The sequence below is a fragment of the Colletes latitarsis genome, chromosome 1 (genome assembly GCF_051014445.1).
Source record: "Colletes latitarsis isolate SP2378_abdomen chromosome 1, iyColLati1, whole genome shotgun sequence".
Classification (NCBI taxonomy): Eukaryota; Metazoa; Arthropoda; class Insecta; order Hymenoptera; family Colletidae; genus Colletes; species Colletes latitarsis.
Window position 1 is genome coordinate 51,288,620 of NC_135134.1, and position 27,645 is coordinate 51,316,264.

The 27,645-nt window shown below is 38.3% G+C and overlaps 3 protein-coding genes and 2 long non-coding RNA genes across 9 annotated transcripts; 4 read left to right on the top strand and 1 right to left on the bottom strand.

The window, feature by feature from the left end:
* Positions 1 to 44: 44 nt before the first annotated feature.
* LOC143344162 (uncharacterized) lies at positions 45 to 18,559 on the bottom strand. 3 transcript variants are annotated; one of them, XM_076769957.1, is made up of 20 exons: positions 18,093 to 18,559; positions 17,656 to 17,956; positions 17,336 to 17,568; positions 16,937 to 17,129; positions 16,171 to 16,337; positions 15,833 to 16,028; positions 15,576 to 15,764; positions 15,358 to 15,476; positions 15,177 to 15,278; positions 14,864 to 15,097; positions 14,707 to 14,802; positions 14,404 to 14,633; positions 13,937 to 14,147; positions 13,696 to 13,811; positions 2,664 to 2,910; positions 2,000 to 2,188; positions 1,758 to 1,934; positions 1,487 to 1,689; positions 1,293 to 1,424; positions 45 to 182 (listed from the first exon to the last, which is right to left on the bottom strand). In XM_076769957.1, exons 1-20 carry the CDS (start codon positions 18,285 to 18,287, stop codon positions 128 to 130), a joined length of 3,585 nt encoding a protein of 1,194 aa, XP_076626072.1. In that variant the 5' UTR covers positions 18,288 to 18,559; the 3' UTR covers positions 45 to 127. The 3 variants fall into 3 exon arrangements, with proteins under 3 accessions (XP_076626072.1, XP_076626079.1, XP_076626064.1); XM_076769964.1 differs by having other exon boundaries at positions 2,631 to 2,910; positions 17,399 to 17,568; positions 18,093 to 18,535; XM_076769949.1 differs by having other exon boundaries at positions 2,631 to 2,910; positions 18,093 to 18,534.
* On the top strand, positions 2,063 to 2,835 carry LOC143344185 (uncharacterized). Its single transcript, XR_013080080.1, has 3 exons — positions 2,063 to 2,190; positions 2,367 to 2,432; positions 2,585 to 2,835. It is a non-coding gene; the product is annotated as an uncharacterized LOC143344185 (long non-coding RNA).
* LOC143344181 (uncharacterized) lies at positions 7,860 to 13,617 on the top strand. The gene is made up of 5 exons (XM_076769992.1): positions 7,860 to 8,026; positions 11,622 to 11,793; positions 11,900 to 12,093; positions 12,209 to 12,540; positions 12,598 to 13,617. Exons 1-5 carry the CDS (start codon positions 8,013 to 8,015, stop codon positions 13,299 to 13,301), a joined length of 1,416 nt encoding a protein of 471 aa, XP_076626107.1. The 5' UTR covers positions 7,860 to 8,012; the 3' UTR covers positions 13,302 to 13,617.
* LOC143344178 (cGMP-dependent 3',5'-cyclic phosphodiesterase) lies at positions 17,439 to 27,043 on the top strand. Its single transcript, XM_076769977.1, has 14 exons — positions 17,439 to 17,619; positions 18,768 to 19,026; positions 22,226 to 22,693; positions 23,017 to 23,133; positions 23,797 to 24,041; positions 24,175 to 24,284; positions 24,357 to 24,496; positions 24,565 to 24,751; positions 24,872 to 25,053; positions 25,131 to 25,315; positions 25,400 to 25,664; positions 25,855 to 26,142; positions 26,268 to 26,413; positions 26,550 to 27,043. The coding sequence occupies exons 3-14, from the start codon at positions 22,586 to 22,588 to the stop codon at positions 26,803 to 26,805; spliced, it is 2,229 nt and encodes a 742-aa protein (XP_076626092.1). The 5' UTR covers positions 17,439 to 17,619; positions 18,768 to 19,026; positions 22,226 to 22,585; the 3' UTR covers positions 26,806 to 27,043.
* LOC143342388 (uncharacterized) lies at positions 19,631 to 20,793 on the top strand. 3 transcript variants are annotated; one of them, XR_013079796.1, is made up of 4 exons: positions 19,636 to 19,760; positions 19,820 to 19,847; positions 19,955 to 20,177; positions 20,250 to 20,793. It is a non-coding gene; the product is annotated as an uncharacterized LOC143342388 (long non-coding RNA). The 3 variants fall into 3 exon arrangements; XR_013079795.1 differs by lacking the exon at positions 19,820 to 19,847 and having other exon boundaries at positions 19,631 to 19,760; XR_013079794.1 differs by having other exon boundaries at positions 19,665 to 19,847.
* Positions 27,044 to 27,645: the final 602 nt, after the last annotated feature.

Genomic DNA, 27,645 nt, shown 5'->3' on the forward strand with positions numbered 1-27,645 from the left:
ACGTCGCCTTGAACGTCGTTTTGATAATCATTACATCTGTAGTTGCCATCAGTGGTGACATCGTGCCCTTCGTTTCTTTCGTTCTGTAAATATCTATCAATCGGGGGGGCACGTTAAGTGATATTTTTTATATAACCACGTTTAAATCTACGTTAAAACTGTCGGGTGTTGAATTTAGAGACCTGCAAATAAAAACAAAGAAATCTCAATTGCCTGGGAATGAAATTGAAATTACTGCACGAGTGACTCAGTGTTTCTCAAACTTTTAGAAGAAGGAAAAATCATATTATACGTGGGAATTGAGATTTCCAATTAACTTGTACTCACGGGAACGTTGAATTTGGGAAACACTGATATAAGTGAGAGTGAACTGCGGTAATATGGAACACCCACTAAGATCATCACGGAATCAGTGTTTCAATTCAACAATTGTGTCACATTGGAAATTATTTATTTCGTGTAAAAAAATTCTCGTACTAAAATTATTACCGAACGAATAGTTATACATGTACTAAACGCTTCATTGTATAATTACAGAGGCATCGAGTGTCTATTAGCGGTTTCGGAACTGCCCTGCCTTGCGACGCCTGCCTGATTGCTGAAGGAAGAGGACGCGAGTGGCACTTTGTTCGACGACGAACTCTGCACGGCGTTTCTCGAGGACAAACACTTGCAATCCAAGGGAAAGGAATATCGTTCGTCCACTGATCGCACAGGGGATAGTATACGGGTGAATTGGGGAATCGCGGTGTAAGGTTTCTTCAACCAGTCTGCTTGCCTATCAGGTTTAATTTGTTTTCCGTTTTTTATGAAACACAACAGAACGCAGTAACGCAGAGGTGGAAAATGATTCTGGATACGAACAAAATAAACCCACGTCTGCGTTTAAGTTTATTATTACTAGCTAATTAATCCCTTCCCGTACTTTAATGAGTTAAAGTCGAGGGAAGGGGTTAAACATTTTACTACCTGCGCGCAGTATCATTGGATCCATTAGGAGTTTGAGTATTAGAAGGTGGGGGTGTGGGTTGCAGGAATTGATCAGCAGAGCCTTCTAAATGTCTGATAAAATTACGACATGGATAACTGAAATAGTACTCTTTCGGGGTTTGTCTAATAGCACAGTAACGCAAGGCTAACTTTCCTAAGATTTGAGATCCAACAGTGAAAGTTACGCGTGCCGGGTAGAGTAACGTTAGCGTATGTTTGAGATAATAAATCGTGAAAAATTAACTGTACGTTACTGTGATTTTGAGTTACGGGCAGCAAATAGGTTTTTAAAGAATATATACCTGCGAGTCTCCTCGTCCTTTCTGGCACGGTCGAATCTCTCGTTTGTCACTTGCCTACGTAGTTCGCTGATCTGTTTGCAATATTCGGCCGCCTGAGTTTGATATTCCCGCAGTTTCGCCGACTCTGAGGATCTGCAACGTTCAATCAAAGAATAAATGAATTCTGAAAATCGTCGAATTAAAGCATTCCTTACAATTTGTTTTGCAGCTCAGACATTTTTTGCCTTAATTTGAACATTTCGTTTCTGAGCTTCTGATTATTGGCCTGCATGGTCACGGCCTCCTGTCTCGCTTGATCCAAAAGCGTTTCGAGGCGTTCCACTGTCGCGCGATCTTTGTTCATTTGGTCTTCGATCGAAGACTGCTCCGCCGTCAATTTGGCTATTTGCATATCATACTAAACAAAACCGAGTGTAAGTAACCGAATTACTCCTACAATATTTTATCGCTACATATTAATTCTACCTTTGTTTTAAGCGTATCGTTATCGTCGAGTTGATGCATGAGCGTGTCTTTTTGTTCATTCAGTGTCAGACAGAGATCTTTAAGGGCACATAAATTAGCCTCTGCTCTTTGTTTCTCGTCCTCTTGTGCGCGCAATTGGGTTTCCATACTGGCAACATTTTGTGTCAACTCGCTGATCTAAAAAGAAGAAACTCTAATCATTTAAAACTTCAAGCTTTTTACGAGCCATTCGAATAATTTACCTGTGTTTCGTAGCTTCTTATCAAGCCATCTTTATCAGCCAATTGTCGTTCCATATCTAACAGTTGGTCCCTAGCTGATTGGAGTGCTTCTCTCGCTTCTGCTGCTTCGGACTCTAAGGTGTGGTTGTTCTTCTCCAAAACCATACTCAAACTGCAACAGCGGTTCCACATTTCCGATCTCTCGTTTTCCTGTAAGTAATATCATCTTTACAACGTGCGTTAGACCAGGAAAGATTGTCTCAAATATATTTTATGAGATTGGAGAAGTTAATTTACACAATTGCGTGACGAATCTTATTTAAAATATTTATCTTTGAAGAATTGAGCAATAAAATTGAGAATGAACGATAATCGTTTCTTGCCCCAGGAAACTCAGCGACCTTCCCCCTCCTACATACTTCAAGGCCGTTGGAATCAGTGAGGTCGTCGACACGTATGTACATAATTGCCCACTTTTCCCAACTCCAACAGCTTCACTGACTCAGCTGAAACCTGTTGCGCCGGGGCATTCTCTATTTATTATAATATTATTACGTTTGCGATAGCCTTTTCTTAAAATAGATCTGACAATTTCATTGTTCGTAGGTCTGACGCCCTGTACAAATCGACCAGTTCAAGCCATCGAAGTCACCTTTCTGGCAAGCAGCTCCTCAGCCCGGCGCACCTTGCTAACATAAGTTTGCAGTTGCTTCTTCAAATGGATGGACTCGGCGCGAGACGCGTCCAATTCGTGCTGCATGTTCCTCACTTCGCAAGTGACCGCCGCCAAATCGTCCTGAACCCTTCGAATTTCCTGAATGGCGTTCTCCCGGTCGTAGTTGGACGACTGCAGCTGCCGCTGAAGGTTGTCCATCTCCGACTGCATCGACCTCAGCTGCCTTTCTTGTTCCGCGCTTTGGTCGACGCATATTCTGCGGGCACAGAACGGAACAGACGTTTCTCAACGTTTACAACGAAAATAGTCGAACGTTACGTCGCGGTATTAATATTTAATCCGTGTCTATTCGATTATGCGAATCATGCGCTCATCCCTCGTGGCGCAAGCGACGTTCTAGAAAGGGGACAAGGGCAGCACGAACGCCCAACGAATTAGGCGCCCGACGAAGTTACTTAATCCTTTCTCGAAAATATATTTACGTGGCCAGATTTCGTTTCGCTTGTGAATCACGTAGCCTCGAGAACGACTTTATTAGGCACTAAAAGCAGAACGCGTCGCGTAGAAAGCTCACGAAGAATCTTGGAGCGAGTCAGTTCCTACGATCTTCGTGTACGGAGCTTAACCGTGCATTACGTAAACGAAGTAACGCGCGAGTGCATAGTCCGCCATGCTTTTAGAGGGGAAAAAAGTCCGAGTAACCCGTATACCGAACAGACGACTTTCTCTCATCTCGACGTCCTTCCTCAGCATCCACAGCTTCCTTCGATGTTTCGTACCCACTCGACATTGCTCTGTCGTCTTTTTACTCTGTACGAAAGTGAAAACCTCGAGACGCTTGCGAATTGGTAGAGGCTGAAGACCTTTTCAAACATATTCCCTTGTACACAGAGCTGGGCAAAATTTGCGGAGAAAATACTTCAAATACTACTTTAAACAACGAATTCTTCACGATTCAAATAGAATACTATCCCGGAGGACTGAGTTAAATAGTATTTTATCCAGCTCTGGTTATAGTTTGACTTTGACGGCCGCTGTCACATGTACGTGATTATAGCGTGCCTTTTTTTCACACCGTCAGGTAAAATTGATGTTCGTAATGTGGTATTTTAAGAAACGAGATGTTAAGAATCGATTACGATTGGAATTGTGTCACGGACCCCGCGAAGAAACACGATGAGAAGAACGCTTCTTTTGATTCCAATGTAATATGCTAAATTGCGCAACTAATGAATTTCAATTAGTGGTACTTATTAAATTGTTATTTAAACGGTTGACAAAAACAAGCTTTCCAATATAAATGCACGAGAAAAGAAAATCCATTTTATACTTAAACGCGGATGAAAAGAGCATGGCGCGTAAGACTATCGTAAACATTGGAGAAGTAAATTGATTCCGTTCGTCTTGTTTGCTCTAACATCTTGATCCGTCTCTGTGTCTCTTTTCTCCGCGGTATTTGCATTCACGGAATGAAAGCGACCACTCGACGTTAAGGCTGGTTCGGGCACGTCCAGCAATCTGGTCGAGCAACGAGTAACTTAGCAACTTGCCGCGTACGAACGCTGAAATTTAGTCGAGTGGATCCGTTAAATTTTCAATAAATAACAGTAAAGGTCAGGAGTCGACTTCCGCCTGACGCGGAAAACGGTACAACCGTAAACGAAGAAAATCGCGTTGACTTACTGCGCTTATGCAGCCGTAAGTTCTCATACGTGTCATGTGCACCGATGAAATCATCGCGGAAGTACGCAGGTATCCATTTTCCCTGCGTTTAATTGCAGTAAGAGTTTATTCATTTTCCCCGCGACGTGCTTTCGTAACCACGGATCAACGATGGAAACCACCAATTTACAGTTACGCTCGTTCAACGCACGCATAACCCACGGACCAACAGACTGAACTTCTTTCGAAGCAACCAGTTCAGCTTAAAATCTGTACCGAAAGGTAAAAAAGAAACTTAAATAGTACAGGGGATTATTTCCAAGGATTTTATATATTTTATTCGTTTCTTGTTTGTGGTCGATCTCTTGGAAGAACAGTAATTTATGTGCATATTCGACTCGCTCAGGGAGTCGACAAATTCCTCACGCTCCGCGGTCTTGTACTTTTTAGGTCTCTTCTTGGTATTTCAGAGTCACCCCTCGAGGCTCGTACGCGCATTTCAATTATCGAGTCCCTCGAAACGCCCTCTGCAATTATTTTGCAACGTTACGCTATCCTATAAAAAGCAAAATGTATCCACTTATTAGAATCTTTTCTTTTTAGGAAGAATCGAATTCAAGGTTTCGGATGCGTCGACGAAGGTCACCGTACACGTCCGTTTCGTTCATTGCGCAAGGCATACTTTCATTCTCGTTCATCCTGAAGAATGTCCCTGAAATCGAAGCCGCGATGGAGGCCCGTTCGCGTGGGCACCGCGGTTACGTTACGCATCCAAGATTCCCGCGGCTACAATTGCGAATTCCTTTCGTAGAACTTACGTCGATAATTTAGTTGGACAGTCGATATCGGGAGGAACAGCGAAATCCACGTTTCGAGAAGTATCACGTAATCTCTAGGAACCTCGAGAGACTCCGGAGAGATTACAACGGTTCTTCTTCTGCATCCTGTTGCCTCTCACGTGCTCCCCTGCATTTCGAGGAACCGTGCAATGCCCTTTACCGGTAACGGTAAAGGTGAACGGCACCTCTAAAAGGGCGTTCGTTTTGACATCGGGAACCATAAATAGAATTCTGGTCGGGACGATCGGTACGTAGGTATACACACGTACACGACGCCATTTGTGTGCGCCTAGGGCGATGCACTCTGCTCGGTCAAACGATTTCGTGATCTTCAAACTAACCTAAGGTTGCACGTGTTCTCTCGTAACGTTGATCCTTTGTCTTGGCTCTTTCGAACCCCGACGCTAATCGACGGGTAATATTTTTCTTTAATTTCGTTTTATTTCGTACTCCTTGTCGAAGCAGTTTGGTAACCTCCGATCCACATTCCCTGTTGTGTACGATTCTTATGCAATGGAAACGTATATTACCATCGTTTCCCCGATCGACACTATTACGGTGGAATTATCAAATGGCGAGGTAAACCGTTCGCGTCGCCGTAAATGTTAAAGGTCTTGAACTTTCTTTCTATCGTATCTTCTTCGAAACCAACCACGTAAGAGGGTCGGGTACGTGAGAAACGTCCAGCGTCGAGGACGATTGTGCGCTTCCCGTTAATGGATCCGCCCGGAGGCTGACTTCTCACCGAATTATGCAACGATCCGTAACGAAAGCGTAACGATGTTATGCCCCTTCTTTCCGCGACCTTTCGGAGGTCGAGCAACGACGAAAGTCTCGGGACGTTGCGTGGACTCTTTCGCAACTGGGGATCTTCGAAGGAATTCACGATACTCTCGAAAGGGGATGGATGGAATCTATGCTTCGTCATGTACAGGATTTTGCTGTAATCGTGAAACTCATGATTTCATTCTACGTTGAGTGCATCGAATACATACGAAAAACCCACGCGTGGTAATTCGGATGATTCAATGATAGATCCCATTTTTTTCTTGTTTGCGCTACAGGAGATAGTATCGTGCGTAAAATTATGTATGGAACTCGACCAATATCGATGATTTGTATTTCAAACGAGCAACTATGCAGGTTATGGAATTTAGGTCCGAGAACTTTGACGCATATCGTCAAGGACAGCCTCCTAAGTAAGTCACATACAGGGTGTTCGGCCACCCCTGGGAAAAATATTAATGGGAGACTTTAGAGGCCAAAATAAGACGAAAATCAAGACCGAAATCCTACTTAGTTTCGAGAAAAAAATTCGAGTAGGTGTTGAAATTTTTAGATGAAATTAAAAAATTTAAAATCATACTAAAAAAATTATATTTAGTTACAGGGGTAAATTACAAGCATTTTTGGTGAATACACATACCCCCGAAATCCTACTCAGTTTCGAGAAAAAAATTCGAGTAGATGCTGGAATTTTTCGGCGAAATTGAAAAGTTTCAAATCATTCTGAAAAAAATATTTTCAGTTGCAGGGGTCAATTACAAGTATTTTTGGTCAACAGACATACCCCCGAAATCCTACTCAGTTTCGAGAAAAAAATTCGAGTAGATGCTGGAATTTTTCGGCGAAATTGAAAAGTTTCAAATCATTCTGAAAAAAATATTTTCAGTTGCAGGGGTCAATTACAAGTATTTTTGGTCAACAGACATACCCCCGAAATCCTACTCAGTTTCGAGAAAAAAATTCGAGTAGATGTTGAAATTTTTCGGCGAAATTGAAAAGTTTCAAATCATTCTGAAAAAAATATTTTCAGTTGCAGGGGTCAATTACAAGTATTTTTGGTCAACAGACATACCCCCGAAATCCTACTCAGTTTCGAGAAAAAAATTCGAGTAGATGCTGGAATTTTTCGGCGAAATTGAAAAGTTTCAAATCATTCTGAAAAAAATATTTTCAGTTGCAGGGGTCAATTACAAGTATTTTTGGTCAACAGACATACCCCCGAAATCCTACTCAGTTTCGAGAAAAAAATTCGAGTAGATGCTGGAATTTTTCGGCGAAATTGAAAAGTTTCAAATCATTCTGAAAAAAATATTTTCAGTTGTAGGGGTCAATTACAAGCATTTTTTGTCAACAGACATACCCCCGAAATCCTACTCAGTTTCGAGAAAAAAATTCGAGTAGATGCTGGAATTTTTCGGCGAAATTGAAAAGTTTCAAATCATTCTGAAAAAAATATTTTCAGTTTCAGGGGTCAATTACAAGCATTTTTGGTCAACAGACATACCCTCGAAATCCTATGTACTTTTGAGAAAAAAATTCCTTACCAAAAATCTAATGTGTAGCCGGAAATGTTTCAAATGTTGCAAATTATTATCCTTAATTTTCGTCTTATTTTGACCTGTAGAATCTCCTATTAAAATTTTCCCCAGAATGGCCGAACTCTCTGTATATTATAATAACGAAAAAATAGTTTTTCATAAATTTCGATCGCTAAACGTGAATTCTATCTAGAATAAATGTGTCCTCGACTTCTCGGTGAAACGTTCCCCCTCGTTTTCTAACGAAATTGTCCGACGCTGTTCTAAATTACCAAAAAAAGCAACGGGAGGCGAGCTAACAGATTCGATTCTTGTCTCGGGGAAGTTAGGTAACCGCCGCGAAGCCGTTGGAGGCGATTCGATGTCGATGTTCCAGTCCCGCCGCGGAGGCCGAGTCGACACCATCGTTTCCATTCGGTGTGCCCAAGTTCTCGACGCGCAGGATGTCAAACGGCCACGATAAAAGGACACGGTGAACTTTAGTGAACCTGTGATGTGACGACTCGTGACTGGGCCCCTCAGAAATCCTCACCATGATCGCCCCATTGTAAGTCGATCGACGAGAAATATCTTTTGTATTTTTTTTTTTAAACATACATCGTGTTTATTTCTTATTTTCGCTAAAAATTGAAACGAGTAACTCATTTTTTATTCGTTTCCAGAGCAAACGATTTGACCCTGTTTCTATACCTGTTGACCTTAAGAAAATACAAACGACCTTGAAATCGTCGGAACGCATTCGCTTTCGGAGTAGATATTAAGATCGTACACAGATCTACCGTTTATGATCGACGCACAATCTGTATCGAACCTGAATCTATCGACAAAGTAATGGTAAAATTGAAAAACCGAACGCGCCACAAAACGGTACCAAGGAATTTGATTATTCCTTCCTGTAGGTCTTAAATGGCAGCTCTAGTTACTTTCTCGGAACAATGCATTGTACTATTTCGATTTCGCGTAAAACCCTTTCTAATTCGTGAGCCAGTCGAATCGTAATTAATTAACAGAATTATTTGCAAAAGCAATAACAGGGAGGATACACCCTATGAAAGTTGCAAATATTTAGTACAATTTTCAACCAATATTATAAATACGAATGTATCAAAAACTTGTTAGTCCGGAGAAAGATTCGAGGTAAAAGTCATCCGCGTGCAATTTAAATGCAATGATTAATTCCCAAAGGTCGACTCGTTTCTCCGACAATAAATGTCACGACGTGATATTTGCAACAGATGTTTCGCCAAGATTACACATCACTTTGTTCTTTCGTGTTCGATTATTACGCCGAGTTATGTAATCCCCACCCCAGGAGCGATGCAAGCGGGACGTAATATAATGGAACCTCGATTATTCAACCTGGTTGGAAAACAGGATGTTCGAGCAACTTTTTTTTAATCTCTTTTATTCGTAATCCCGTGAAGATTTGAAACGTTGATACAGTTTTTGTACATCTTCTATGCTACGTTGAATCTGCATCGCAAACGGGAATATTTAAAAAGAATTTCTTGCAAAACCACGAATCTACATACGAAGAAACGATTTTCAAACGAATCCTTGACACCGTAGGCATTTGTAATATGTAGTTTCGTCCAAGTTAAGCAAGCGCGTTAAGGTCAGAAGGCGTACATGACCGACTAATCGCTACGCTTAAGTTGCGCGAATAAGGAGAAAGCGAATTGGCAATGAAAGCACGACGTTAAACGAATTACGGCTACACTTTTCGCAGATATGCGAGTACATGCCCACGAAGTGTATCGCGGTATTAACTTCGCGTTGCTTGAGGGAACACCCGTGACTATATAACGTACTGCTCTATAATAATATGACTTGCTAATGACATAACACTTTTGATTTTTATCGCGCGTTACAGAGCGCGTTGCGTAACGGCTCGTAAAAACCGAAAGGGAGTCTGAACGTGAAAAAAAGCGTGAAACGATGACGGGTCGGGAAGTAGTCCAAGAAGAGGACGCGACGACGAGAGGCGATTGAAATTGAAACGATATGTAAAATTCGATCTGTTCGATCCGTAGCTTCCCGCTTCGAACGACATAACGAGTTATGAAATACACGCGTGTACGGTCGGTCAATGAAATATTTTAATTAACGCGGTGCTTGACTGAATAAGAGAAATTACTAATACTTATTTAAAAATACTCATAGAATCGACTCGTAAGATTTACAACTAATTTAGCTAAATATATTCGCTAAAATATAAAGAATCTCGTACCTATATCGCATGTCATCCTTGCGAGCCAAACAATACCACGAGCAAACCTTTGCCGAACGCATGATCGTTGCTCCTCTTATTAATAAATAACACCGACGATTTCCTCACATGTTCCGCGTAAATTTTTACGAGCATCGCCTCAGATAGGATGCAAAGGGTGACCAAACCACCCACACTAATAATTTTGTAACGGATACTGCCATTATTGTAAACATTGTCGCCATAGTTACGTTGTCACTGACGCTCAATTTTTTCTGATTTGCGTTCTTCCTTCGTTATAATTTCGAAAGAAATTCACGGTATTTTAAACGCAAATTGTTTTAACGTTAAAACATGGAGATAGCCGGGAAAAACGATGTGTTTTTCATATCACGGTGATACGCGCATAGAAACTACACACATATTTTTTTGTTCTTTCTTGTTATACTCTCACTTTTTATTTGCGCAACTCGTCACACTGGTTTGACAATGAAGAACAAGAATCACACCGGAAAAGGAAGCATAGCATTCCGCAATCCGCGATCCGCGGTAGTTGTTCAATGATCATGTGACTTTTCTTAACGATCCCATTCAAAGCGAAACGCGCACGAGAGAATTCAGTATTCAATGAAAATTTCAATCAGAGTGGCGTTTCGTTTGCAGAAATCTACACAAAATAAACACTATTGGTAACGAATGGTAATTTAAACGAGTCGATTTGTCAGATTAAAGTTATTATAATTAACTTCGTACGCACCGCTGAATCTAAATCGAGGACCAAAACGAGAGCAATATGCGATAAAGAATAATTAATAAAACGATACTGAACGATCCGTGGAACTCGTTCTGCTACTGCAGTGGAAAGTCGCGAAGAAAGCTTGTCTAACAACTGTTGCAATTTAAGCGCCAAGGTTCCTTACATTCTTAATTACTTCCTTAATTTTTGCAAAAAGAGTGCATGCAATATCTCGGGAGCATGTGACCCCAATTACTTCGAACAACTTATATCCACGACTGTTGCATCAAAGAAGATTACCAAACTCTGCATGCAATTTTGTGGGATTTGCAAATAGAACGAGAAAGTTCTTTAAACAATTATTCGTTAAACAAGAAAACTATATTTTGTAACCATCTGAATTCAATTACTCGAGGCGTAAAACAATCCTCGGAAGAACTAGCGAATCATCTTGTTACGTTCGTATTTCAAGAATATAATTTTCAATGAGAAGAACATGTTATTTAATACTGTTTCTACAGTCTTTCGACACCTCGTACAATGTATAATAATATGTGATTCGATCATTGTTTGATCAAAACGCACGATTCAACGAAGTACAAGATTTTCGTGCAAATACCGTAAAACGAGCCACCCAGAGTACCTCTTAAAATCGATAGCTGTTTAAAATGCTCAATGTCAAACGGAGAAAAAAAGAGGAAAGTGTTTTTGCTTTCAGTTTGCAAGTCGTGAAACGTTTGTACAAGAGAATATTCTTATTCCACGTGCGTGTCGTTATCTTGAGCCCTGCCACCAGGGACAATGCCATTGCCATAGTGAAACAGTGAAAGTATGGTCATTTTATTTCTGTCGTGCTTTTGCTCTACCCTCGATCTTGACATACGTACACACGAGTACGCGACTACGTTTTTTTTTTTATCGCTATCGCTGATTTGTCAGTTTCTTTTTATCCAACGAGATCAAGTACTGGCTCTTAATTTCTTATATTTAAAATCCTTAATAATTAACTATGAGACCACTAAATGACTATGTCTTTTTGGCCTGTAAATAACAAATAATCTATATTAGAACCCAATCCGATGAATTGTCTTATATTATTTGAATTTATATTTTAAAGGGAACTTTAATAAGCTATGTACGCTACTTTTTGTCGCTCAAACGAGCAGCTCAAATGTCACTTTAACAATTGTGTTTCAGCGCTTTAAGGAATTTGCTGGTCATCGTTTGGTTCACGTCGGTGGTTAACGTCAGATCTGCAATCATGCGACCACCTTGGGCAGATCCCTCAAATAATCCTTGCGCCGCGCAACCACGTGGCTGGCAATTGTTATTTTGGCCGCCGGATGGAAAGTGTTACAAAATATTCCAGGCAGGTGTAGCATTTCTCTTTCTAGAGACCATTGGGACGTTCTCTTAATAGACCTTATTTGAGAAGAGTTCATTTAACAGGTCACTTTTCTTTTTTCGTTTCACAGATTGGGGCACCATGCCCCGAGACAATGGAATTGGGCCCAGCGGCAGGCGGTGGAGGGACTATAGCAGAGTGCAGATGTCCGCCTGGTACTGCACAGTCTCCTAGGGATGCTCTTTGTCATTCGATATACACAAGAGCGTCTTGCCCGAAGGGACAATACTTTGCACCAGTACCAGAGACGTCTGGAAAGTCAAGGTACCTGACAAATCTGATAAACTCTTGTTTGTCGCAATTTGGAGCAAAGTGTACCTGAAAATATTGCACTTTAAAAATGGCAGTGTCTGAAATAGTATTGTAATTTCTGGTAAAGGTGGGGTGTCTGCCGTGATCCAGAACCATGCACAGAAAAGGGAGAAGTGTACTGGCCCAGGGACGACAAATGTTATCCGAAATTTAGCAGAGGACCGTGCCCGAGGGGCGAACTTGTCACCACGGACGAGGATGGATTGACTGTGTGTTCTTGTTCAACGACAGGTGAACTTGGTAAATATCATTGGCCAGGAACTACAGGAGGTTGCCACGAACATTACACGAAAGGTCCGTGCACAGAACTCGGAGAATTATTTTTACCAGGCGGTGCATGCGGCTGCCACTCTGAACTACCTCATTATCACGAGCCGACTGGGATGTGCTACCAATTAGGTGAGACAATATTCTTCCTGTTTCACGATTTCACGATGTTAATGGTTAATATTGCAGGTGGTATCGGTCCATGCTTGAAAGGGCATCAATTCGTCATAACGGACACAATAGATAACGAAGATTTAATTCGAGCCCAGTGTATCTGTAAACCAGATCACGTTCTCTACGAAAATGGACTCTGCTACAGGCTTTACACGAGGGGGCCTTGCGAGTATGGTCACATGTTAATAAACTCGACGACTTGTGTTCCCACGCCGTGCAAACGCGGACGATTGTACTTCCCTCAAGAAAAAACGTGTTATAAGATAGGAACCAAAGGACCGTGTCCAAACGGACAGATCGTTTTATACGATTACAACGTGAGACCATCCATCGATGGGATTAGCTACAACGGGGTGTGCGGATGCACTAACGCGCTCAGGGACGCTGACAAGTGCACCGAAGACAGTAACGATAGCTGTGAATCTACGCCGGGGATGGTGGTGATAAATAAAACTTGCTACAAGTTATATACACAGGGGCCATGCACAGCGGGTGAATGGCTGGTTGCAAGAAGAATGCCAAAACCGACCTTGTGGAAAAAGAATGAATCAGAACCAAGAGCTAGGTGTGAATGCAGGCCTGGCTACAAAAGAATTACAGAGAGTTCCGAAGTTTCTGAACTAGAAAGTAATAATCTCCTTTCTCCGGGTGGTTGTCTGCCGCCTGCAGTGAGCTTAGCAAAGTTTCTTAACGAAAACGTAAAATCGATAAACTTTTAAGAGGGAGAAATCAAACTATGCTTGCGTGTATGCACTAGTGACGTAAAAGAGATTTTTTAAATGTAAATAGTACTGTACAAATATTACGCGTTAAGATAATTTTAGATACTTGTATCTCGATTTCATAAGAATTCCTATTTATTTAATGTCTTAGAGCTATAAAGATCCCCGCCATTTTGATAAATTTTTCATTTATTTAAATACATCGAAACTTCTTACGTAAATCTATCTTTACCGTATTCGTTAGAGTACCTACTCGTAATTGAAATTTTTAGATATAATATTTAGCATTCGATGACGATTTATGTAAATACGTGTAATTTACGAGCAATACATTGAGAATATATTAAATTTTTAGAATGTGTAACATCTTGTAAACATGGTAAGTACTTACTCGTTTCTCTGCTGGAGTTCGTGAATCTGTTGCTCGCTTCCCATCACGTGTTGATCTTTCAGCATTATTTCTCTCTCCAAGGCAGCTATCCTTTCCGTCTTCTCATCTAACGCGATCTGACAAACATTCATTGATCGTATGACGATACAACACAGCACTAACTTATGAGTCGATCTAATATCGCGTAAAGCTGTGTACACGTAAAATAGGGAGCTCCACTTTTAGTTAAAACATTACTCACCAACAATCGATCCTTTTCATGATCCAAATGCGTCATATTCGCTTTATAGTTATTAATTTCTTGCTGTAAATCTTTAACTTGATTTTCTAGCTGCAACTGCTGTCGCTCCATCGTTCTATTGCGATCCAACGTCTTGTTCAATTCGGACTCTGATTGTGTCAATTGATTCTGAGCATCTCCCAACGCCTGATCAGTTTGATCTTGCAGTGCCCTAAATACGTTTATTGATTTAAAGAAACCACTACATCGCAACAAAGTAACACTAACCGAGTGTTACAATGTCTACGGTTACGATCATTAACGATTGTTAAAAATTGAGAAGATAAAAATCGACCTAATTATTATACTATTTGGAGCTTTTTTTTGCAAATAATAAAAGTTTCCGCACATCATGCCTTATATGGTATATAGAAACATTTTTGAGTCACTGCAGTTCTACAAAAAAAATAAAGGGAAATAGTAAATACCGAAGTTGAAAATATTGCGTGCGTTGCGTTCCTAATTCTTGTTTGGTCCGTTTTAGCTCTTCTCGTAGGTCTTGCAGCTGATCCTCCAACCCGTCTATTGTTGCTCTTCGTGCTCCTTGCGTAAGTAAAAGTTCTTGACGTTCTTTCTCTATCTGTTTCAGGCGGGTTTCTACTTCGGTCAAATTTTCTCTAAGGCGTCGTTGCTCGGATGTATGCGCTTCTGTAGCCATCTAATATAAAACTGACCATTAACAAAGAACTACATACACGTTTCTTTAATATAGAGTGTAATAATATAATTACCTTCAATCTTTCTCGTAACGCATCGCGTTCCTCTATTAAACGTTCAACATCGGCCCGTGCAATGTCTCGTTCGTGCTCCAAATGTTCAATAATACCCTAAGAAATATCACTGATTACACACTACACAATTTTTACGTAAAATTATTTCCGTTTTTACCTTTGTTTTGCTAATGTCCCTCATACTTGGCGAAGAACACTTGCACGAAGTACCATGTTTACACACGTTGCATAGATGAGACATTTTATGCTCAGTTTTGTAAGTTTGTAAATGCGTTTCCAAATTAGCTTTTTCCCGAAACAGTTCTTTTTTTTCGCGTTGCAATTCATCCAATGCATTCTCCTTTTCGCTTAAGTGACGCTTTAATTCTCGAATTCGTGCCCACAAATCATCCTATTTTACATTAAAAAGCAATTCAAAAGTATTAAATATTTATGAAAAAGATTTCGAAAGAATAATTAAAAAATCTTACATGATCTTTTTTAATTACTTCGCTATGGTAATCTTTTATATTATTGCACTCGTCTCTATAGAAATCTCGTTCCCTCCTCGCCTGTTCGAACGCGTGTTCTAACTAAAGTTAATTTCAAGTAATATATTTACCCTCTTTTAAATATAACAAACACATACAAGAATATCTATATGGTACATACACTACGTATTTGAGCTTCTTTCTCGTCCAATTGTTTTAGTATATTTTCATATCCAATACCATTTACATTCTGTACAATTCTATCTTTACTTATTGTTGAAACATCTACTCCGTTTTGTTCTGGTACACAAATCCAAAATATATTTTGGATATATTATAAATATATTGAAAATGTACACACTTTAATATTCACTTTCGGGTACATTTTTATTTACTTACCTCTATTATGACCATTCTTTTTCTGCATTTCTTTAATCTCTCTTTCAGCTCCATCATCACCTTGTAAAATTTCTTTTGTATGCATTTGTTCCTTCAACAGTTTATTGCTATACTGTAACTGAATAATATCTTGCCTCTGTTTCTCATTTTCTTTAGTCAATCTTTCTATTTCATCATTTAAATTCTTTTCTATAAAATTATTGAGTATATGTTCATTAAACGGGAAAAAAATATGTTTAATCATATGTATTACGCACCAACTATAGTTAGCATATTTATTCTATTCGTCATCTGTTTTTTTTCGTCCGACATGGATTCCAAATTGCGTTGGATATTACGTTTTTCCAATTTACAAGCTTCGAGATCTGCTCTTAGCTCTTGCACTACCCTATGTTCGACGGTCAATTCACCTTCTAACACATGTACTTGCGTCATTACATCTTGTAACTTTTGCTGAGTAAAAAGAAATTATGTTAATATATTATTAACACTCGGATGGAGTCGCCTGACGGTCCGCCGTCCGAGTGTTAGAAGTACAAATTCAGAGGAAAATTCGTCGAATTAAGGTCTTCTAAACATTTCAAAAACTTATTACCTGCAGTTTAGAGACCCTTTTATTATTTTCTTTCACTGTAGAATTGCAATCAGCCTCAACAGCTAAAGCTATGTGATCTATATCTCTCAATTCTTTCTCTAATTCTTCGTTTCGATCAGCAAGCTTAAGCGCTTGGGACATAGCATCGTGTTGTTTATGTAAAGCTTCTGCACAGAACGTCGAATATATACAGGGTGTTCGGCCACCCCTGGGAAAAATTTCAATGGGGGATTTTAGTGGCCAAAATAAAACGAAAATCAAGAATACCAATTTATTGATGGAGGCTTCGTTCAGAAGTTATTAACAATTAAATTCAAAAATTTCAAATCGTTTTGGAAAAATTATTTTCGTTTGCAGGGGTCAATTACAAGCATTTTTGGTCATTACGCATACCCCCGAAATCCTACGCATTTTCGAGAAAAAAATTCAGTACGATCGGAACTTTAAACGTTAATAACTATTTAACGAAGCCTTCATCAACAAATTGGTATTCTTGATTTTCGACCTATTTTGGCCTCTAGAATCCCCCATTAAAATTTTTCCCAGGGGTGAACACCCTGTATATGAATAATCTGTATCACTATTTTTAACACTCGAACGGCGATGCCTGGACCCGTTCGGACCCACTCTAGACGTGAAAAATAATAAAACTAGCCATAACATCCTGAAAAAGGAAACAAATTGGGATCCGTACGGACCCAGCACCGCCATTCCGTGTCCGAGTGTTAATTTGTTACCCTCATATAAAAAGATATAATTTCGTTACCCTTCAACTGTTGTTCTAGTTCTAACTTTTCTTGTTGAAGAATCTTTAATTCGTTAGTAGCAACATTATCGTTGGGCATTATAAAATTGCTTTCTGCCATTTTACAAGCACAATCTTTAGAAACTGCAGAATAAGGTCTACCCCCCTCCAACATCTTTTTTAATCGTATAATTTCTTTTTCCTTGGCAGTTAACTATAAACAGTATTCACGCATTTTTTTAAATTTACTTGCTCACGGAATTATAAATTTTAATTAATGATATGCATGCACTTAATGTCTATAGATATATTACTGCATAGTGGTAGTTTTAAGGAAGCTCATACAATATAGTAAAAATATTTCCAAAGCACAAACAGAAACACCTCAAATTCATGCAGATACAAGTATCAGTAATATACCTGACTCTTTAGTGTTTGTACATTGTCAGTTTGTGTCGAAAGTTCCCCTTTTAATTTTGTTACCTCGTGAGTCAAACAATTCATTTTATGATCTGCCATGCTTAATAAATCAACAACTTTTGGTTCCACTGTGCTTAAAGTCGGCAATGTATTAGTTTTATCCCCTGTCTTTGGCAATGGTTCACTTTCTAGAACTGGTCTTCGAAGAGGATAACACGAACGTTTTTTAGAAGCTGCAAGTAAAAAGTATATGTAAAAAGAATACTTCCACAACCAATTTTCTTGTATCAACTTTTCATAAACAAATGATAACAATTTACCTAATCCAACATTGCTAATAATTGGTTTTAAACATTTCCCCTGAAGCTCCAGAATTTTTTTCGACTTCTTAGAGGATTCAGTCTCCAATTCTTTAATCCTATGTAAATTATGCGAAGATGCCAATTGAAGATCATTACACTCACGCTCCAATTTGTGTATTTCCTTCTTAAGGTCTCTAATTTGCTTTTGATGACATTCCTTTGCCTTTATCAAATCTGTGTGAAGCTGGTTGCATTCTTGTACCAGTCTCACATTGTCACATTTATAAGGATCAGCTGCCAATTGCAACTGTGAACATGCCTATATATCCAATAAAAATAGTAGATTAAATAAACATATGACAAAATATCTATATAGTTTGCTATTCATTGTTTTAATAAAGAATTTTATTAAAACAATGAATTCTATTAGCTGGTATAATATTAACAGCTGATACCTCAATATTTTCTTGTGCAATACTTTTAAAATGCTTCAAGCTTTCAGTCGTTTGAATAAGATCAGCCAGCAATTTTTCTATCAATGGAAGGGCATCCAGAGAAAGTGCATGCTTGTATCCTAAACTATCTAAATGTTTACGAACAGTTCGATATCTGGCTGTTACATTGAATTCGTCTTCCGTACTCATTTTCATTGAGTTTACATAGAATATATTTTATCTTATTGTTTCAAGCCCTCATCATATTCAAGTTATAAGTTACTTCACTTTACCATTCATATCAAACGTCTTATTTAAACTTAATGCTACATTTGTACAGAATTCATTTCAAAATAACTATTTAATACACGACTAACAAGTGTAAAACTTTTAAAATATAATATTTCAAGCGTAAGAATATCTTCCATGTACGCTACTAGAGGGCCATCCATCTACTTTCTTTCTCGCAAGTTTTCACAAGCTATAAAAAATTCTAACGATCTATAATACGCTTGTGAGTAGAGTCATAGCAAACCAATCAGATTCCATCATAGTCATACGGTTTTGTTTACCAGAATTCTCGTTGGACAAAGTATACATGCATTCTGAAATCTGGTCTGCTTTTGAACATTATGCAAACTACGCACAATTCTAATAGAGAAAAACATTTCTAATATAAATTACTAATATCATTAGAAGTCGTATATCTGGACAGCAAAACTTCACTTTGAGAGATTAAGGAAGAAACGGGAGTTCAAAATGTGGGCGTGAGCAAAGCGAAATAAAATGTGCCTTTTAAATATGAAATATTAAATAATTTAGTTCGTTATCTAGATTGATACGTGACAATTGAAATAGAATATCGTTTCATTTACAATGAATTTTTAAAATAGTATTCTAAAGAATCTCGCGGGCATACGTCCTGTAATACTTCGCATTATGGGGCTAAGCTAAGGCGGAGATGCAGATTCAGCACCGAGTGCATTACTCACACATGCCAGATCACGCGTACGTGAGCTCGCAGTGTTTCGGAAAGTTGACAAAGGCGACCTGACCATGCTCACTTTCTCGATTCTCCGAAGCTACCCGAAGTAATTTCAGACCGCCTTGTTGAGAGAACCGCCCAAGTTGCGTGGAATAGTTTGTTATTTTCAACGATAGATGGCGCTTATTTCCCGACCTCAAACCCTCTGGTGCTAAAACGCCCAAGTTTGTCGTGGAATAGTTCGTTCCCCTCAACGCTAGATGGCGCGTATTTCCCGACCTCAAACCCTCTGGTGCTAAAACGCCCAAGTTTGTCGTGGAATAATTCGTATCGTCCACGCTAGATGGATTTCTCGACAGGCTTGGACTTTTTAGCACCAGGGGGCCTGAGGTCGATAAATAAGCGGCATGTAGCGTTGAAGGTAATGAACTATTCCACGACAAACTTGGGCGTTTTAGCACCAGAGGGTTTGAGGTCGAAAAATAAGCGTCATCTATCGTTGAAAATAACAAACTATTCCACAACAAACCGGCGGCTCTCGCGACTCTCACGAGGCGGTTCAAAATTACTTCGGGCAGCGTCAGTTTGCCTTTGCCAACTTTCCGAAACACTACAAGCTCATGTACATACGCGTGATCTGTCATCTCTGGTATAAACCGAAGCGCCGAGTGCATCGTGGACACGTCTCATGGGAATTAAGAAAGGTAAGCTCACATTTGCCTTCTCGCTCTTAAACAACTGAAATCCGACCTCACGTCAACAGCATACGATTCGGAACCTCGACTGCCCAGGTATTTTCACTTGCCTTTCCTAGAGTTCATTACTGAACTCTGCAAATTACTCCTGGTTTCTATTTGCCTCTGATGACATCTGATGACCAGTGCTTACAAAATTACAGAACTCCCGACAACTTTTGACACCATACAGCGGCTGTTACTGACTGCTGCTGATTACTGCTTGCCTCTGCTGGACTCTGCTGCCAATCGCTAATATTTCTGACAACCTATAACGATTACTACTGACTTCTGCTAACCTCTGTTGGTCTTTGCTGATCTCTGTCAGTGTGTGCTTGTCTCTGCTGAACTTTCCTGGCCTCTGCCGAACACTGCTGACCACTGCAGGTATTTCTGATAATGTATAACTATTAATACTTATTACTGCATGCTCCTACAAGTCTCTGTTTGCCTTTGCAGATTTCTGCTTGCCTGTGCATGCCTTTGCTGGCCTCTGCTGAACACTGCTGACCACCCCTAATGCTTCTGACATTGTATAACAATTACTACATGCTACTGTTCACCCCAGCTGATCTATGCTTGCCACTGCATGCCTCTGATGTCTCTGCTGACTGCTGCTGACCACCTCTGATGCTTCTAACAACATATATCGCTTACTACTTGCTACTATTTGCCCCTGGTGATGTCTGCTTGCCACTGCTGGACTCTGCTGACCACTGCTTATATTTCTGGCAAAGTACAACGATTACTACTGGCTACTGCCACCCTCTGCTGACTTCTGCCAACATCTCCCAACGTCAGCTGGCCTCTGCCAACATCTCCCGACGTCAGCTGGCCTCTGCCAACATCTCCCGACGTCAGCTGACCATCGCTGACCATCACTGACCACTGCTGACCGTTGCTGACAAATTGTGACGCGATGTAATATAATATAATATGTTTATATGTATTAAAGTGTTGTATAATGTAAATCTATGGCAATAAATGATATAATTTCAAAAAATTCTATGTGTTCTCATCACTTTTACCTTTCTTTTCCTTTCCCCATTATTCCCTTAGTTATAAGAAACCGTTTCTCTACTTAAAACTGGAATTTCAAAGTGCCCGAAGCGTTTTCTAAAATGCCGGTGACCTTGACCCACTTTCGAAACTGGGTCAAGGCCAAATTCGGATTCTCAAAGTGCCCAGAATTTTTCTGAGATTCGATGGCCTTGACCTACTTTCGAAATTGGGTCAAGGCCATCCGGATTTCCAAAGTGCCCGGAATTTTTCTAAGATTCGAATGGCCTTGACCCACTTTCGAAATTAGGTCAAGGCCAAATCCGGATTCTCAAACTGCCCGGAATTTTTCTAAGATTCGAATGGCCTTGACCCACTTTCGAAACTGGGCCAAGGTCAAGGTCAAATTCGGATTTCCAAAGTTCCCGGAACATTTCTAAAATGCTGGTGAACTTGCGAAGGAGGTGATACGCATCTTATAGGTAAGAGAATGATTTGGAGAGGAAAAGGACGGTAAAAAATGATGAGAACACATTGAATACTTTGAAATTATATCATTTATTGTCATAGATTTACATTATACAAAACTTTAATACATATAAACATATTATATTATATTACATCATGTCACAAGTTGTCAGCAACGGTCAGCAGTGGTCAGCGATGGTCAGCTGACGTCGGGAGATGTTGGCAGAGGCCAGCTTAGGTCGGGAGATGCTGGCAGAGGTCAGCAGAGGGTGGCAGTAGCCAGTAGTAATCGTTGTACGTTGCCAGAAATATAAGCGGTGGTCAGCAGTGGTCAGCAGCGGTCAGCAGAGGCCAACGGAGGCCAGCAGAGGCATGCAAAGGCAGGTAGAGTCCAGCAGGGGCAAGCAGTAACAAGTAGTAATCGTTATACGTTGTTGGAAACATCAGGAGTGGTCAGTAGCGGTCAGCAGAGTCCAGCGGAGGCAGGCAGAAGTCAGTAGTAATCGTTATACGTTGTCAGAAATATAAGCGGTGGTCAGCAGAGGCTAGCAGAGGCTGGGGGAGGCTAACAGTAGCCAGTCGTAATCGTTATACGTTGTCAGAAATTCCAGGAGTGGTCAGCAGCGGTCATCAGAGGCTGGGAGAGACTAACAGTAGCCAGTCGTAATCGTTATACGTTGTCAGAAATTCCAGGAGTGGTCAGCAGCGGTCAGCAGAGGCCAGTGGAGACCTGTTGAAGGGAGGTCAGATATTAGTTGTTCAAGAGCGAGAAGGGAAATGTGAACCTTTCTCTCTCGACTCCCACGAGACGGTCCGAAATTACTTCGGGCAACTTCGGAGAATCGAGAAAGGGAGCATGTGTTAGTTTGCCTTTGTCAACTTTTCGAAACGCTACGAGCTCACGTACGCGTGATCTAGCATAGTGTGAGTAGTGCACCCGGTGCTTAATTTGGCATCTCTGAGCTAAGGTGCAAATCCGAGTTGCGCACGTCACTTATTTATTCATGATAGTGGAATCGTGCGGAATCGCAGAATGCAGGCCTCTGCAGAGGCACGAAGTAACGTTCCACGTAGTATTCTTGTTTCGTGTTCCGACAGTCTACGTTTGGGTTTGAATTTGAAAAATAAATGATGCGTATTCTTTATGATACGCGTGGAAACTATTGGGTAGCAGTGTTTGAAAGACGACTGTTCCGTGATACGTTGCGAAAGATAAAAGATTTCTAAAAAATGATTACTGAAACGAATGCAATCGATGCATCGCACTATCACGAGCCACACGATTCTATCAGTAACATGAAAACGTATTGAAAAGCAATAGAAAGAAAATGAGTTCGTTCGATTTGAATGTGCCGCACATGGAAAAGGTTCTTTTACTGCTTGAGGAGCTCTGCGACCTTTCTTATCCTCAGGTGCAGCAAAAGTTAAATAAATACGTGAGTAAATGTCAATATTTTTGTGTACACAATTTTTCGCGGCACACACGCTCCTTTTTGAAAAAGTCGTTGGTCGTTACTAGTATTAAATCTTATCAACAAAGTTATTTAATTTAAAAACTATTGCAAAGATGCGTGAACGAAACATTTATATTTTGTTTCACGTGTAATAGCAAATATTATGTAATATTACATTCACACGTGTATGCATATGTATATACACATTTACACAAAATTCTTTTGCCCAATGAATGTTTTTAAATATTTGTAAAACCGCAAGGAATATATATAATATGATTTTAATTATATTTTGAATGTTGCAGATACAAAATGTGACAAATGCAAAACTATCTTTCCTTGTACCAATTTTAATAAAGTCAGAGGAAATGGTAATCCATGTAATAGGAGAACAAATTTTGGACAGAGAAATAAGATTTCCGGTAAGTAACAATTAGTATGATGGTATATTGCAATTATTATTTATTTTATTTTGTATTAACATTGATATCATTATAGATTTTATAAACCTTTTCATAAGTCTGTTATGCAATATGCATATACTCTTTACTATATTTGCAATAACATTTATTTATTGGAAAGTAATATACAGTTTAAAGGATTGTCCCACATTGGAAATAAAGTCTGCTTAACAGTGCCTAATCCTCAAACAAAGTACTTAGAAACCTATATAAAAGAAGCCATATTTAAAGCTATTATTGATATAACATTGAAATGTTTCCTTATAAGCTGATAACAAATCAACTATAATAATACTGGGCACCATTATTTTAGCTAATATTAGTATCTGTATTTATAGTATTACATTCAACTTTTATTGATCTATAAAATTAATAAAAAAACTTGTCTTCTGATAAGATAATTCAGATAAGCTGCAAGTGACACAGAAGATTTATAGATTTATTATTTTTCATACATAGATGAAAAGTAAAAAAAATTAGACTGTTATAAAAAATATGTTCAGTAAGATTTAAATATAAATCGAAATTAATATTATTACAACCATTTTTCACTGTATTCTAAGCAAATATCTATAAGCATATAAATTTATTTATCTATATAATTCCAAGTACCTTTTCTTGCAGGTGTTAAATAATATTTTATATGAGGCTGTACAAAATAAAAAATCAGTAGCCATGAATATAGATTTACTCGACGACGAATTATTGTATCATTTGCGACTAATATGTCCAATGTCAAATTCGTTTTTAACAATTCCCATACAACATCCTAAGCAGAGCCACATAGCATTAATAGTTTCTTTGATCAATGATGATAACATAGATAGAACTGTACATAATTGTACTGAAATTGTTCAAGAATGTTTTAGGTATATTGTCTCTTTTATTACATTGAAAGAATTAGTTCTTGGAAAAATATAAGAAGTCTGTAAATTCGACGAATGATTTGTGATTTAAAAGACTTCTCTTTAGATGTAATTAGGAATTTTTTCTTCAACATAGATTCTGCCTAGGATTTCTTTTAAATTCATTTACATGTTATGAGGAGACTCGATTGAAACACCAGTGTCAAAAGTTACTGGCTGTTTCTAGGAAGCTATTTACGCATTTAGGTAATGTTTATTGTAAGTAGAATAATTAGTATGATGCTGAAAAGTAACCGTATTCATTGTATCAACAAACAGGAGACTTTTCCGATCTTTTACGGGAAATAATGGCGGAAGTGAGAAATTTGACGAACGCCGAGCGATGTTCGTTATTTCTTTTAGATCCTGATCAACAAGATTTAGTTGCTAAAGTATTTGATGGTATTGCTATGAAAGAAGTGAGTTTAAGTTTTAAAAACAACGCTTTAAGCGTCGTAAATAAAGTTAAAGACTTAATTGTTTTTAGTCTGTGAAAGAAATGAGAATACCGATAGGTCAAGGTATTGCAGGTCATGTTGCAACCACTGGTACATTGATTAATATTAGAAATGCATACGAACATCCTCTTTTTTATCGCGGGATAGACGAAGTTACGGGCTTTAGAACTAGAAATATTTTATGTTTCCCAATTAGAGATGAAAATGGAATTGTCGGCAAGTGAAGATTTTAATTATTATTTAATATAAACTCAAAATTAAGATATTCTGTATTTTCAAATTATGTAATTAGAAACAGGGTAGAAACAATTGTACTGTTACTATTTTGCGCTGTAGGAGTTGCACAACTCTGTAATAAAAAGGACGGCCTATATTTCGATGTATTCGACGAAGAAGTTGCAACAGCATTTAGTATTTATTGTGGAATATCTATAATGCATAGTATTGTTTATAAGAAGATGCAAGATGCTCAAGCAAGGAATAAGCTCAGCAATGAAGTAATGATGTATCATATGAAGGTAGAACTTTATTAAAGCGTAACGAATTTTAAGTTAAATTCCGATGTACCGTTTTAAAGAAAATATTATACTTATAGGTAGAAGAAGACATGGTGCAAGCGCTATTGAATTGCAAAGACGAACATAATATAAAGGATTTCAATAAATTCCACTTTACCCCTAGAAGTGTACCTTACAAGCATATACCCTGTTATACAATCAAAATGTTCAACGATTTGGGTCTTATTAAACATTGGAAGATGAAATTGTCAACTTTAGCTAGGTAATAAATATTGATTTAAATGTTTACTTTTTAAACTGCTCTCATTTTTTCGTTTCTAATTAAAGAATTATATCACGTGTACAGGTTTATATTGTACGTTAAGAAGGGCTACAGAGATGCACCTTATCATAATTGGGTGCACGCGTTCTCTGTAGCACATTTCGCGTATTTATTGATGAGAAATTTACAACTTATTACCGAGAATTATATGACACACTTGCAAGCATTAGTTTTTTTAGTGTCTTGTTTGTGTCATGATATAGATCATAGAGGTACCAATAATTCGTTCCAAACTAAATGCAGCACAGTATTGGCAAGTCTTTACAGTTCCGAGGGTTCCGTGATGGAGGTACATTAACATTTTTATTCGAGTAAATGTTTTGTTTTTCCGTAATGTAGTTGATAATATGGAAAGAAAAATCTTTTTATTAAACTTTCCAGAACAATTTTAAAGGTTTTTCTTTGAATGACTTTAAAGATGAAAATGCTGCGAAAAATCTAATTTACTATAACAAATTAACTTTTCTAAAAACCAACAGAGACATCATTTGGCACAGACCATGTGCATTTTAAATACAGAAGATTGCAATATATTTGAAAATTTTAATAGCAAGGAATACAGTGAGGCGTTAGATTTGTTAAGAAACAATATACTTGCAACTGATTTAGCATCCCATTTTCGCACCGTAGAAAAACAAGAAGAGATGATTAGAGAGAAGTATGATAAAAATGATTCCAAACAACAGAAACTATTCTTCGATATGCTTATGACGTGTTGCGATCTTAGTGATCAAACCAAGCAGTGGAAAGTTTCTAAGAAGACTGCAGTGAGTAAAATTTCAAATTTCGATAAGTTCGTATTGAGTTTAAATTTGAAATTAATAACGATCTAATAGAAACGTTAAACGCTTGAAAAGATTATATATTGCATGTTTATTGCATCTTACGTCAGGAACAAATTTATGATGAATTCTTCTCACAAGGGGACTTAGAAAAGAGTATGGGTAGTTCCCCTATTGAAATGATGGATAGAGAACGGGCATCTATACCAGACCTACAAGTTCAATTTATCACAAATATAGTTCTGCCACTATTCATGTAAGTATACCTCGGATACGATCGATTAGAATTAAATTCCAAATTTATTATGCAACTTTCTGTAAATTTTAAATATATAGAAAGCAGAACTAGTATATTTAAAATCAACGTGGTTATCTTTTTTTTTGTTTCTTAGTAATCTTTCTACGTTATTTCCAATGGTACAACCACTGGTCCATGTACTGAAAGAGAATCGAAATTTATGGGAAGTGTCTAAAATTATATTTCAAAACTACATGAAAGCGGGAATGAAAGGCATTGATATTTTATTGGATCCTACATTCGAAGAAGAAGTTCTACAAGTCTATACTCAGAGCAATAATGATGTGTCAAGAACCTCCATGGTGAAGTTAGAGATAACGGAAACAAAGCCTAACGTTTACAATGAATGAAGCTTAATAATAGAGATTTAATATTTTTGTTATGAAAAAGATATCGTGAAATATATAGATTGTAATACCATTTAAATTCAGAAGCAATAGAAAAGCTTAATAATTACCAAATATATGTAAATCGAATGAAATCTGTTTACCAGAGGAGCGCTGGCGTTCTTAAAATTATTTATTATATATTAGCGTATTATTATACAATAATGTATATTCAAATATTATTTAATATTGGTTTTGTTTTCTTATCGTTTTTTCTTACGATTCCATTCCCCATAAATATTGACATAATTTCGATAATATATTTCAAATCCATATACTCTAATATACAGGGTATTCGGCCACCCTTGGGAAAAATTTTAATGGTAGATTCTAGAGGCCAAAATAAGACGAAAATCAAGAATATCAATTTTTTGCCTGAGCCCTTGTTAAAAAGTTATTAACAATTAAATTAAAAAATATCAAATCGTTCTGGAAAAATTATTTTCGGTTGCGGGGGTCAATTACAGTCACTTTTGGTCATTATACATACCCCCGAAATCCTACCCACTTTTGAGAAAAAAATTCGAAAAGGTGTGAAATTTTTCGACGGAAAAAAAAAAATTTCAAATCGATTTGGAAAAATTATTTTCGGTTGCAAGGGTCAATTACAAGCACTTTTGGTCATTACACATACCCCCGAAATCCTACGCACTTTCGAGAAAAAAATTCCTTACCGAAAATCTAATTTGGCGCCTAAATTTTTCGACGAAAAAAAAAAAGTTTCAAATCGTTTTGGAAAAATTATTTTCGGTTGCGGGAGTCAATTACAGTAATTTTTGGTGAATAGACATACCCTCGAAATCC

Bases quoted from the DNA above. Each gene is read 5' to 3' on its own strand.
- LOC143344181 (XM_076769992.1), top strand. The intron at 12,094-12,208 runs GTACCTGACAAA...TTTCTGGTAAAG, and splicing joins GAGACGTCTGGAAAGTCAAG to GTGGGGTGTCTGCCGTGATC. The intron at 12,541-12,597 runs GTGAGACAATAT...TTAATATTGCAG, and splicing joins TGGGATGTGCTACCAATTAG to GTGGTATCGGTCCATGCTTG.
- LOC143344162 (XM_076769949.1), bottom strand. From the start codon at position 18,287: ATGAAAATGAGTACGGAAGACGAATTCAATGTAACAGCCAGATATCGA. The intron at 15,477-15,575 runs GTAAGTAAATAA...TTTGTGTACCAG, and splicing joins AAAGAATGGTCATAATAGAG to AACAAAACGGAGTAGATGTT. The intron at 14,634-14,706 runs GTAATTATATTA...GTTTTATATTAG, and splicing joins CGTTACGAGAAAGATTGAAG to ATGGCTACAGAAGCGCATAC.
- LOC143344178 (XM_076769977.1), top strand. From the start codon at position 22,586: ATGAGTTCGTTCGATTTGAATGTGCCGCACATGGAAAAGGTTCTTTTA. The intron at 25,316-25,399 runs GTAATAAATATT...TCACGTGTACAG, and splicing joins AAATTGTCAACTTTAGCTAG to GTTTATATTGTACGTTAAGA. The intron at 25,665-25,854 runs GTACATTAACAT...AAAAACCAACAG, and splicing joins CCGAGGGTTCCGTGATGGAG to AGACATCATTTGGCACAGAC.